Source organism: Melanotaenia boesemani, chromosome 18, assembly GCF_017639745.1.
Source record: "Melanotaenia boesemani isolate fMelBoe1 chromosome 18, fMelBoe1.pri, whole genome shotgun sequence".
In the NCBI taxonomy this organism is placed as follows: Eukaryota; Metazoa; Chordata; class Actinopteri; order Atheriniformes; family Melanotaeniidae; genus Melanotaenia; species Melanotaenia boesemani.
Genome location: NC_055699.1, coordinates 12,331,132 through 12,344,809, shown reverse-complemented (window position 1 = coordinate 12,344,809; position 13,678 = coordinate 12,331,132). Strand labels below are relative to the sequence as shown.

Below are 13,678 nucleotides of genomic sequence, written 5' to 3'. Positions count from 1 at the left end.
CAAGCACAGAAAGAGCTTCATCTCAAGGTGCTCACTTTGGCTCTGAATGTTGTCAAGCTCAGGACAGTAGATCCCAAGCTGCAGGCAAACTGGGAATAACCTGCCAGGGAATGTGTGTATATGTGTATGAGAACCCTGTTCTTCATTTTGGCTGCTGGCGAAAAAGTATTTTATCTCACATGTTGTTACATAAGCCCTAGACAGTTGCTTCCACTTTTAATGCAAACACCCCACTCTCAAAAATCTCAGCAAAGGGAGGTAGATCACATATTCTGTGAAAATGTGTCCACTGCCAGAGGAAATAAAACACTTTTAGCATGCCATTTTTTGTTGAAGGTGTCTCTTGCCTCTAAGTCTGTTTTCCATTATCGTAGTTTTTTTTTTTTTTTGGGTTACACAGCAAGATAGTACAAATATCTCCCTGAGTTGTTTTATCAAAAGGTAAAGTACCTGGCTGCCCCATTCAAAACCAACCCGTTTTCCATTTGAATTATTAAAGATCCACATTCACATGCACTGTTCTCAGATTTACCTTCTTACCCCCCAGGAACTGTACACTTTACCTGCCCGGATCGTCAACTAAGTACTAATATAGAACAGTTTAAAGTCTGTCCCATAAGCAATAATACATAATGACTAAAGAATAATCCTACTTCAGTTTTAGACTCTATTCTTGTTAGTTTAAGTATCAAGTAATTGATAGTTATGGCAGCATATCTTCAGATATGAAATTAAGAACTTTTAAATGTGTTTTCTTTCATGATTTTATGACTGTTGGTGCTGCTGGTACGGGTACCATAATGTGTTTAGATTAAACTAATTTAATCTGTTTATTTATAAAGAATTTTGTTGTTAATTATTTAAATGACAACAGATGGCTTCTCACTGAACTGGCAACACAGAAGCACCTATTTTCAAGTCAGTGAATATTAAATATAGAGACATGCACAGGCCTGGAGTGATGTCATGCTGGAAGTATGTTATGTAAAGTTCTTTGGTTTGCTTGCACACAGATTTGAAAAGGCCTTTTGTGTTTAAAGGCTTATTTAATAGAGCTTATCTTAGTAGCAAAAGTAAAATAAAAATAAGGTAACACATAACAGCCTGCATATTTTTGTGCCTTAAGTTACAGTAGAGGAGGCCACCTCTAAACTCTGAGGCTTAGCTGCAGATCATATTCCGTCTCAGTGCCTGGCATTATTCCATGCTGTGGGTCACGGGGTGATTATCTCTTCCTGTCAGGAATGCTGAGAATTTCCTGCGCTTTTCTCCCTCTTCCGGCCTTGTTAGTGGTTGTGCATGAGCATGTGACGGAGGGTCTGGGCTTGGTCGACTTTGATTGACTAGCCAGCTTTCAGTTGCTGTTACCCAACATCCAACATGAGCACTAACAACCTCAAGGCAGTTTTCACAGCTCTGAGATCAAGCGAAGCTGCTGAATGAAGCAAAGTTTTTTCAGAGAGTAGATAATGTGCACCTGTTCTGAAGATCTCTCTACCTCAGGGGAGCTTTTTGTTGGCTAAAGCCGCTTTTATGCATCCCCTTTTAAATGTTAGTGGGTGTGTCTGATAGAAAGAGGCCCACACACTATAAAGCTATTCCTTTGACTCAGATTGCTTTGGTGCATTATTTCCCCAACTTAACTTGTTGATGTGTTTGTCTCAATAGGCTTCTTTGCTCTTAATGGCAAATACTGCACTTTAACCTTTTGCTGTTATTCTCAAAGCTGATGAAAGCTGCGTTACTAAGCAGCGTGAGCCGACTTTAGATGTATTCCTGATCAGGGACACTGAAAAAAAAAGAAAAAAAAAACTGCATTGTGTTTTAGTTTGCGAAAAAGTTTGTTGATTACAGCACACGGCTAGAAATTAGTGTTTGTGTGTGTGTGTGTGTTTTCTTTATCTTAACATACAAACAGAATGCTGCATGAGCGTTTGCATGTGTGCTAAGTCTCCAGCAACAGCCAAATCTCAACTATATTGTTTGTGTCTAAGAGAGAAAGGAAAGCTCTGTTTGTGTAGGGTGGTGGTGCAGGAGGGGGTGGAGTAAGAATGAGACCCAAGTATAGGCTTTCTCACCACAGTAACTCTCCCCACCCATTCTACGCCCTTCTGTCCCCCTCCACCTCCCTCTCTTGCTCTCCCACCTGCTTTGTCAGGGCGGAGGATTGAGGCAGCCGACCAGAGCGGGAAAATGTCTCAAAATGGAGGAATGAAGAATGAAACCAAGACATTAGGAAATACATTTGTAGAGAATTGAAGCTGATGCTGGAAACCAAAGTGAATCTTAAGACTTTATAAAAATTTAAATTATCTTTAATCTGGCTTTAATCTACTGATTTAATAAAGTTTTTAAAGGCTGTTTTTAGTTTTCACACATCCAATTTTATTTGGATGCATTTAAGATCCAAAAATTTAAACCTCTAGAATGAAAACTGAGTTTGAATTTAAATGAACGCAAAGCAAAATTGTGAATCATCATTGATTGGATGCTAGAATAACTATGGTTAGTCAATATAAGGATCAAATTATGTGACTTGATACACAAATGTCAGAAAATTTGGTGAAGTTGGGCTTTTACTTTCAAGGTCTTGGCCAGTCAACACTTACTGTTAAGTTATATAAATACAAGAGGTGCACTAGCTTCAAAAAGCATCATTATAAATGTTAAGCTAAAAATGAAGGATATAGATTTAAAACTCCAGTGTGAGTTATAAATATATTGGTACAAGGTTTGTCACTAGTGAGACGTTTACACATGTCTGTTCTGAAGGGGTTAATTTCTGCCAATGGTCCTAAAAACTGAGATTACAAATGGAAGATGTAACACACAGATTTGGAAGCCAGTCCCTGCAAAACAAGCAGAAACCTTCAGCACAGTGCAGGTTTTCATCAGTTTTGTGAATTCTCTGAATCAAATGTAAATTTGTAGTCTATTTTGCTAGTGTTTTTTTTTAATAACCAGTCCTTTAGATTAAACTTATAAACACTGTGCCACATCTTAAAGTCTGTCATATGTTTTAAATTCCACCACAGCAAGCTCTTTAATGAGACTTTATCATCTCTACATAATTATAGATGTGTCTGTATGTGTGACTACTGACCTTTGTCTTTAGAATCATTACTTTGGATTTGTGTATTTTCTATAATTAGAGGAAGTGCCTTTGTGTTTCATCCATTAAAGCTATCTTTTGTATTTGAGAGTAAATTTAGCTTTATAATAACAGGAAGAAATATAAACTTCACACCCATAGCCAATATATTTTTATCAGCTTTCCATAGCAGCAGTGAGGGAATCCTGTCAATTTAGACAAGAATTTTAACCCAGCCATCATGTACGTTGTAGCCTTGCTTTTTCAACCCTAAAGCTGCATATTTGTAGTGAAGAGCTGCTTCTCTGGAACATTGATAAGGACAGAAGAAGAGCCACAGCGAGTTTGGACAACAAAAGACAGAGAGAAGAAAGAAGAAAAACTGCCCACAGCCTGTCAGATCCAGTTGGAGTAACCCGAGGATCGTTCCAGGCTTCAAACTGAAGGCTCTCCAAGCGGGAGCAGGCTGCAAACAGCAAAGCATGCATGGCTAACTGTGCTGCCTGTGACACACAGCTCTGTGAGCATATTAATGAGACGGCAGCAAACACGGACACTGTGTGATGGCAGCTACAAGGCATGAAAATGATGACTCCAGGTCTGTGGACACTTCAAAGGCCTGAATAGATTTGGGGTTTCCATCATAGAAATCATAGAAAAAAAGTGAAATGGCAAAATTGGTTTCAGAAAATCCTCATCAGTATTGCACTGAGAGAATGCAGTAAATAAACGAAAGCTGCCCACATTTTCATTTTTACAATTTCATCTTCACAAACAAAAAAATCTGAGATAGAACAATTTAATAAGCCTACAGAGGATTTAATCCTGTTTCTGGTCTGTCAGAGTTAAAGTGGGCCATATAGTGAAGGCGGAATGATGTAACCAGGGACCTACATGTGTATGTTGTTTTCTCTCTGGGGCTCTGCAGCACTGAGCTACTGATTAGTTTCTTTTACCTACCAAAGGATTCATTATTGTCAGATAACAGAAATTATTTCACATCCTATCTGGGTAAAATGTGCCTTATGCTGTATGCTTACAGCAATTTTCTGGCTCTGTTCGGACTCTTTGTCATATATGAATTTGTAGAGAGAAAAAGGAAAAACGATATTGTTTATATCTTGCCCTCTTTTTTTTTCCTTTAAATTGATTTACTATGCTACCTTCCAAAGGGTCCTCTGATAATAGCTATTTTTTTTCCCCATGCTTTCTTTTGCATGAACTGATATCTCACCTCTTGGTACAACAGACATCTTTTGTTTTGATAATGCAGTGAAGCATGTGAGACATAGTTTGCAACTCCAAGCATCATTGTTTTTTTGTTGTTTTTTTTAATGATGCTGCCTTAAAAACAAATTCAAATGAATATGCACAAACAAGAGGTGAACCTGGAAAACACATTTTCAGATAGTGAATTTTAATGGGCAATATGAAGCTCAGACAAGACCTTTGTATAGTCATAAGGCAAAACACAGTTTTGTAGTTAAGGTTAAATTGGGATTTAAATTTAAGTATAAAGTTTGGGTTTGATAGATCAAGGAGTTGCTGAGATATGACCTCATCTGTATGGCAGCTTTGGTGTGGATTATGAATGGATGTGACGGCTGGATGCTTTCATAAAGCAAAGATCTATGTTATTATGTTTCATAGCAAATCTGTTGCTTTGTTCTAGTCAAATCCATATATCAAAATTTCAGCATCAACTGACAACACGCCTGTGCTGTAAATTTGGTGATATTTACATTTACAAGGATATCTAAGAGAAAAAGAGTCACTACAATGTCTCTGATGTTGGTCTTTTTATTCTAACAGAATATTTCTTCTCATGTAAAAATCTGAATAATACTGCTGGCTGACACATGTAGAGGAGTCTTTATAACAGTGCTGTTTCTGTTTTTGTGTGTGTGTGGTTATCTCTTTCAGTCTCCCAGTCAAACTGCAGCTTAAAGAAGCACAGGAGTCGGAGCATTTTCAGCCCCTTCTTTTGCTGCTTCCGCAACTACAATGACTACCATGTGGAGCCACCACCCGCCAATAACAAGACACTTTCTTTACCCCCTCCGCCAGAAGAAAATGGCAGTTCTCCCAAGGTACAGCAAATTCTTCTCTGCCGTGGTTGGCCAGGGTCCAAATTACATATAATTTACATCCAGAAGATCAAACAAACCTTGTGGGAATTAGTTAATATTTTATGACAGGAATCCTAGTTTGGCTGGAGAGAACCAGTAAAGACTAGCATTTGTTTGGTTTTTGTTACAGAGAGTCTTTTCCTGCAGAGAGCTGAGGCTGAGGTGCTGTGCTGCCTCACTGAGCGCCCTCCACAAAATTTTCCAGCTGCTTCAAACCCGTTGAACCCAGAGGTTGTTTACCATGTACTGCTTGAAAATACGGGCTCGCTTCCCATCTTGCATTCTTCAATATCTGCCTACGCACACATCCGCACCAAAATACACAGAGCCCTGAGTTTGTTGTGAAGACATGCACTCTCTGGTTCTTTCTGGGCCACAACAGTGCAGATGTCCTACCATGACAACACATGTATGGACACAAACATGCACTCAAATTGCTGCTTCTCTAATCCCTATAAAGTGAGCCTTGTGTATGTCCAGTATGATGGATTGCCTGGCACCCACGCCTCCCCCTCTCCTCGTACACACTCTGACCAGTATAGTGAGGATGTGTGAAGAGAATGTTCTGGCTAGGGAAAAGGCGCCAAACCCCAAAGCTCCTCTACAGACACAGTGTTCTGCTGCCAAAGCAGGTACACAGAGCTAAAAATGGAGCAGTCATATCACATTTCCACTCCTGTTTACCTGTAAATGTCTCATTCAGGGGAGGAATCTGTGGCCTTTTACAGACACTATACATGTGGTCACCTCTCACCCCCCTCCAGACCTCTCCTTAACAAACGAGTTCATAGCAAACCTTGCCATAAAAAGTCTTGTTATAATGCAAGACTGATTTTTGAGCTGAATCTTTGCCTGCGGTCACTCCCAGCAGTGTACTGTTGCTAGATTTCTGGCTAGCTGTATTCGTTACTATGGCAGCTCTGTTTATTTCTGAGTTGTTGTGACTTTCTCTCACCATGTGTTCTATATGTCCCGTTCCTCTGTCTCTCACCCTCCTTCTTTCCCCGTGCATTTGTTGATTATAATATTGATGTTGATTTTGTCATTTTCACAGTTTTTTTCTTTTGCTCCTTGTTTTTATTTTTTCATTTCCCACCCTGTCTCTCTCAATCTCTATCTTTTTTTCCCTCTATCTGTTTATTTTCTCCAGTGTGACCAGGTCCAGGTTATCCCTATACCCAGTGTATGTATTATTATTTTTAGTTTTCTTCAACTCACTCCATCACTGTAACCTTCTCCCTCTGCCTGCTGTGCTTCATCATTCTAGCTGCATGTGGCTGTTGACACAAAGGTGATTTTTCTTTCCTGGCAGATGAATTTAGCTGACTCCCCGGTTTATCATATGCCTTTAACGCTCTTTTTTGTTCTGTGTTTTTTCTTTTTATACAACTAATAAAAAGAAGTAATCCATTTACTAACACATGATTTATTTGTGGCTTTGACTGCTTGTCCATTACTCAATCTACAGTCTGGATTAACAAATAGATCACCAAACTTATGAAGACTTGATTAAATTAGCTGTTCATGTAGAGTAATTACGTTGTGATTATACCCTTGGTGGTCAGCTGTTAGCTCATTAGAAGAGGGTCTGTTTCAGTAATTTGCACATAATCAGATGTTCACCAGAAACTTGGACTTATCTGATCCCTGCTGTGTTTGTGCTGAAACTGCAATTCATTTAGCTATTTTGGAATCTATTTGATGCCTGTGGTTTACTGTAATTTAGAAAATTCACGCTCACAGCATCCCACATTGCAGCCAAGCTTTAAACTACCCCACCCAGCAGACTCCTCCTTCTACTAGCAGGAAATTGCTGGTAGGATTCTGAGTAGTGACTTAAATAACTTCAGCTCTGCGAGTAAGCACCACTCGCTACTGTAACAGTGTTAAAATTAACATAATTTATTAGAAGTACCAGCAAACATGGCTGGAACAGTGATTATTGTATACAAAAATATCAAAATGCCACTATTGTTTTATTTTATCCTTCCTGTAGCATTCAAAGGCAGAATTTAATTATTAAAATGTTGAGAATGATGGTAGTTATTATTATTCTATATACAAAGATGAATAACTGATACAAGATTTGTAAGTGTAAATTAATAATCATGCAAATACTAATAATTGCAATTATTAATTTCTTGACAAGTTTTATAAAATAACTGACATGGATTATTTCATTTTTTCTTAAATTATTATTATTAAATTAAATTTTCTTAATTATTTCTGTAAATGTTTCAAACCTAGAGAAAAATATATATTGTCGGGATGTCTTTTATTTGGATTTCTTGTCATATTACACCACTTTACCACTTATGCTTGCCAACTAACTCTATCTAATGGCAATCTAATGTGCAAAATAACATTATAATACAGCTTCATTTACATGCTCAAAGGTTTTTTAATGTAATCGTGGGGACCACAGATAACAGCATTGATTACCACTAGAGCGAATTGACCACATAATTTTAGTTACAGTAGCTGTTGGAGTAGAAATGGCAAATTAGCTTGACACTGGGTGAGTCGTGTTATATAATCTTACTTTCATAAGAATGAAGCTTAACATCCATATACATTATTAACTGTAAAGTTTTTTTTGTAACCACATGTGACAGAGGCTGTGATGGTGAAGACAACAGCTCCCCTTGTCCCATGCTGCTTCACTATGTTATCAGACTGTTTTATTCTTGTTCTGGTTAAGTTTGAGAAATCACATGAAATACATTCGCTGGTTATTATTAAAAGCTAACCCTTTAAAACACTTCACATCTCTGTTAAAGGATATATATTTTTACTTGAGGAACTCTACATGGTATATAGGAACCTTGTTGCTATGAGCCACTTATACATCTATTTTCACCTTTACATTTAAAGGAACAGGTGTTTATTTGATCTCTCTGCTCTGCAATGCTCAGATATCAACTATTTCCTGGCAGACAATTTAGTATGTTCTGATCAGTTTTAAGAGTGTCCCCTGGATGTAGCTTGTAAAGAAGGTTCCTTTCAATTTAATGCAGCAGCCTGGTGAAAATGTCAAGGTCCCTGCCAGCCTTTCTTTCTTTGCTTAACCTGCATGAGTAAATCACATCCATCACAGCCTGAGAGAGCATCATAGTGTCCTTGCTCAAAGAAAATTCTTCCTATGATCAGCATGCAGGCCTGTGATAGCACGTGATAAATACAGTCAGCTTGGGAAACACGCTTAAACGCAGATACATGCAGGAAATGCTGAGCATACCGAGCAGCAGCTCATTAGCGGGTTGGTGTGTAAGATTGACAAGAGTCCTTGTTCCTCACCTCTGTATAGACTCGTGTGTTCGTGCATGCATGGACGTATGCATTGATGTGAGGGAGGTGTGACCGTGTGCCCCCTGTGGCCAGACCATCTGCCCGGTGCCTGTGTGTAACCCCAGGCCTGCTATGCAGAGGACATGAGCATTTCTCCTTTCTCCTTGACCCTGAAGGCAGCACAGTCACAGACCTCAATCGGCATAAAGGAATACAAAGATTAGCAGCAGGTATTAAGACCATGCCAAATGTGATCAAATTGGGATCGAAATTAGGATGAAGATTGGTTTTCTGAGTTTGACTTACCAGTCAACAAGACAAATAGATTTGTATGCAATGAGGATTTAGCAAAATGCTATGTACTAATGTATGTTATGTTATAATATGTCAAAGGTGCTTTCTTGGTATAAACAACCAAAATCACAGATAAGCTCTATTATCAGTTATTTAATCAATCTCAGCAGCACAGTCAAACCTCCAGATGCTAAGCACTGCTCTCCTTCTGGCCATTAAAGTTGTTAATTGTACCTTACACCCAAAGCACCAAAGTGATCATCAACACACTAACTGACCTACCATCTCACCCTCAGTATGAGTGCACGTGGATGTTTTTTTACAACCCGGTAGTGCTTCTATATATACATTGTATATTGTTGTAAAATGTCTGTGTGTGTTGTTTCTGCAGCCTCCAGCTAAGTTCCTTCTGCCAGAGGTCAGTATAGCAGACTACAACAAGAACTGTGTGGTGATCGACCTGGATGAAACCCTTGTACATAGCTCCTTTAAGGTACAGTAACATTTGAGTACATTACATTTCTAATTAAACAAGCAATAAGGTATCAGATGTGTCATGCAGTTATTGTTCAGCACTTGCAGAAATAAACCCTGAAAGCACCATGTATTGTACCACTGAGCTCTGTTGGCATCACTTAAGTGCACACACTTACAAGAATGTATGTCTGTCCTTCATGGATTTATGGCATTTAAACTTCAGTTAAAATAGGAAAAGAAAGAAACTTAATTTTATATCGTAACAAAGTGTTCTCATGGCAACTAATACATGTTTGTCACCTTTGCATTATGACTTTTATTGTTTGTTTCTTCATCCTCATTTTACTTTATTTTGGCATCCCTATACTATGTGACCACCACATTGATATTTCAGTTTACTTTCATATGTAAACAATTGCTAAAGCTGGTCAATAGATGTGTTTTTACATGTCTATTTCCATGTAATTTTATGTCTTATGAGATCACCAGATTTCCGTGTATCACATGTTCTGTGTAGCTCTTGCTTCCCTGTTCACATGTAAAGAGGACGTGTTACTTTAAAGGGTTAAAAAATATATTTTCTCATCCTGCTTTTCAACATGAATGACAAATTCCAGCCTGAACACAAATAACTTTGGATATTTAATGACAGATTTTGCATTTTTTTCTTCTCATGCAGAATAGATAATAAAATCTGCCATGCAGTGTTTGATCACTATATCAATCAAATCATTTTAAAACACAACAGCAAAATTGTCTTAAAATTCTCCTGCAGTTAGATTTTAATATTTTATTGGTTTATGTTGCTTTTATTGGTTAATGTAAGGCTCCGTTGCTGATTTTATGGTACAATTGATCATAAATCCATGATGTGTTTTCCCACCGAGCCTTTTATGCAGGATCAGACTGACATTATAGATGTATTTTATTCAGTATCGGTCAAATGTGTGGACACCCCAATCCATTCCTTTCATCTGACTTAGTATATTTTGTGACACGTACACTTATTTTCAGTTTGGTATGAAAAAATGCTCCATAATTTTTCAATATCGTTGTTTTTCTGATGTGGGAAGGTACACTTGATTACAGATGCTCATAGCTAGAACCTGATCTGATGGGCAGCACCGCACTGTTGGTGTTAATGTTCACTACTGACGCACCTGACCTACCTAGTGACCCACTTCAGTGTCGCTCTGCTTCTGCTCCAGCTGATCTTATTATGCCTGGTTGTAGAGTAACAGTGCTTGAGTGCTTTTGTCCTCAGGAAAAGTGTAGCTAGCTGAAATGAGAAAACCAAAGAGGTGTGCAACAAAACAGCTCAAGGTGAAGTATTTTTTGTGTTGTATTATTATTTAACAGGGAAGAGGAACTTTTTAAATTAAAATACAAGCAAAGACAAAACATTCAAGACATTTTTATGTCACTTATAATTCAATTCCTCATTCACTGTGGGAAAAAAAAAAGAGAGAAAATGTGTACACACCCATCGTAATCACATGGCAGCAGTGCAGCGCCACACACTCACTCACATGTGCTCACCCACATACAAGGGTGTGTCCGGTACAGTGTACTGTTGCTGTGAATGGCTGCGGGATAAAATTCTCAGAAATCATGGATTTTGTTCAAATAATCTGAAGGGCTTTTTTCCGCTCCCTGTCAAAACAAGTCAGAAACTCAGACAGGAGCTCTTTTTCCTTTGGTGAAACCCATACACAGCGCACACATGGACCATCAAAATTAATTTATTTCATAGATTATAATGCAGCACGGAATTGATTCTGGCAATGCAATAAATGAAAAACGGTTGGGAGAGGAAGACGAGGCGACAGAAAACCACTCATTCCTCATGCAGCGTTTTCACTTCCATTCAGAGCCCTTGCAGGATTTCCTGTAAATTTCCTGCTTGAAGGTGATAATGACTTAAAATATCATGCACTTTTTTTCTAAAACATTGTAACTGGACAATGAGTGCAGAAAAACAACCAACGGGGGACACAGATGATGCACAGATGGACATAGACTGAAAAAAAAGCGTTACATAACACATGACATACTCTGTTTTTTATTCCGTGTGTGATAGATGACGAGATTATTCCTGCGCCTGCTCTGGGATTAAATGCAGTATGTGTTAGATATGTTAAAGTAGCTGAAAGGATTGACAATTCACCATATGAGATTTTACATTTATGTCACGTATTGTACCATTTAAAAGAAAAGGTCAAAACATGTGATACATAAACTTAATCATTTGTGATTACATGAAAATAATGGGCATTAATAGGCTGCAGTAACAGCTTTTAGTCCTCCAGAACTGTTTTCCACAATATATTGCTGAATGGAGCTCTAAATCTAAGACACTGTATATAAAACACAATAAGAGAACAAGTTTAAAGCTTGTACTCTTGAGGTTTCAAATTATGATTTGGTGCAGTAGATAATTTCTTATATACAATCCAGTATAAGGTCAAGTTATTCATTTATTTCAGGTTTTTTTTTCTTGGCAATTTGCCAACATGCCAGTTTTAATCACGTTGATTGACAATTCCAAGAAATTAGCACGTGTTAAATGTTGTTGTCAGCTGCGTTCTTTAACAGTCCCATGAGATTACATAGCAAAAGCAGATTAGGCCAATATTGCTTAATGATTAAGTAGAGGTATGCAGTGCATAGATGCTAATCAAACAGTGGCTCAGAGCCAGAGTGTGATCAGAAAGGGAAACAACTCCATATAAGTTCCCTCAGTGAACCCTGTTGAGGTTGAGCTTGTTCATCAGAGAGAACATTTACTTAATTTAGATGCACATTTCTCCCTCACATGCATCCCCTTCTCATATCCATCCATTTCCATACCTCATATACACACATAGTCGCCGATCCATGAGGGCAATGAGCAGCTGTTGTATGTTCAGTCCTCAGATGATGGAGTGATTCAGCAGAAGAGCAATAATTAGAGAAGCAGAGAGAAGTCTGTTTCTGCATCTCATCCTCCATCTGTGTGCTCTCTTTTCCTTCTTTTTGTGATTGCAGAGTTATAACGGCTAAATTTTTCAGTTCACCATCTTTCAGTATTTTCATTATTAAACCATTTTGGACGAATTCAGCCTAAATGTCCTCTAGAATGACTACTAGTCAAACCTGATTGTTATTATTACTTAGAGAAGAACCTTCATCTGTCTTTAGGCTTTGGTTTTAAATGAGGTCACTGAAACCTGGCAACAGATAAAGAAACAGATCATCTCTGTTGGAGGCCATAGTGGTCATATTTGACTTATAGGTATACATTTTTAGACATATTATAAAGTATAAACATGTGGAAGGTCAAAGAACTGTGCAGAACATTTCTACAGCAAACACCCCCTCTGCTGGATGGCGTTGAACTGTACTTTCTTTCTGGAGTTTCACGTAGAACTAAAGCGTATATTTACCTTCCTGTTTGGCATTTATATGCACTCTTCTGTAATATTATGCAATAGTTTAATTGTACATACAAGTCAAAGGCATTTTCAGTGTTTATTCGCCATCTGTTGTAAATGAATGAAAGGTGTCATTATAGCTGTGGTTTTACTGTAATTTCTATTTATGTGATAGCTTCCACTGAACAGATTTATAGCTCCTGACAAAAACTGTTAATCCATAAATAAATCAAACTAACTAAATGCTACTTTCCAAATAAATCAATCAATCAAATATAAATTTTTTTTTTTCTAAAATTAAGTGGCAAAATATAAAAAAAATTAATTATGGACTAATTTGGAGAATAATGCAAATGAGAATTAAACAAATAAATAAATAAAAAATAATAATAATAATTTCATTATTACATTACTATGTCTATTTTTTGGGGTGGTGGGAGGGGATGAGAAGCACGGTGTACTTTGAAGAGCTTGCTAATTGTATGTATTGTAATGTTGTAAAATAGGCTAGAAGAAGATGGCAGCACTATTTATGTCCTTCCTTTATTTTTCCACTCTGTCATGATCCAAATGGGATCCGTTAAAAAGTGACTCGACCATTTCTTTCGCCCTCTTGAGAGTTAAAGAGAACCAACACTTGTTAACACTATTGCACCTCTGTTGCTTTCCATTCACATTTAATGTATCCCCAACCTAATCCCTGCTATTGCACATTTATTGGTTTCTAACTCAGTTCATATGATTGAGCCTTGTTATTTGCATGCTGCATGACTAAAGATAAGCAAGTTTTTGTTTTATCTGAACATTTTTTTATCATGTTTATTTTCAATATTTTTATTTTATCTTAATCTGTTTTTATTGATAGATAAGAAACATGCTGATAACTTGTACTGAGTTTTATTTCCACCTTGTACTGAATAATATAGATAATGGGAGTTCTCCCTCTCTGTAGTAAAACATTGATTTTGTTAGGTGAAAACTAATGT

General features: G+C 37.5%; 1 protein-coding gene across 2 annotated transcripts in view; it reads left to right on the top strand.

Annotated features, from left to right (window-relative positions):
• ctdspla (CTD (carboxy-terminal domain, RNA polymerase II, polypeptide A) small phosphatase-like a) overlaps positions 1 to 13,678 on the top strand; it is a 29,152-nt gene that overhangs the window by 10,354 nt on the left and 5,120 nt on the right. The window contains exons 2-4 of one of the 2 annotated variants that reach the window (XM_041968751.1): positions 5,015 to 5,181; positions 6,371 to 6,403; positions 9,194 to 9,295. In XM_041968751.1, the coding sequence (XP_041824685.1) occupies positions 5,015 to 5,181; positions 6,371 to 6,403; positions 9,194 to 9,295 (302 nt within the window). The remainder of the gene's footprint in view (positions 1 to 5,014; positions 5,182 to 6,370; positions 6,404 to 9,193; positions 9,296 to 13,678) is intronic. The other variant, XM_041968752.1, reaches the window with a different exon arrangement.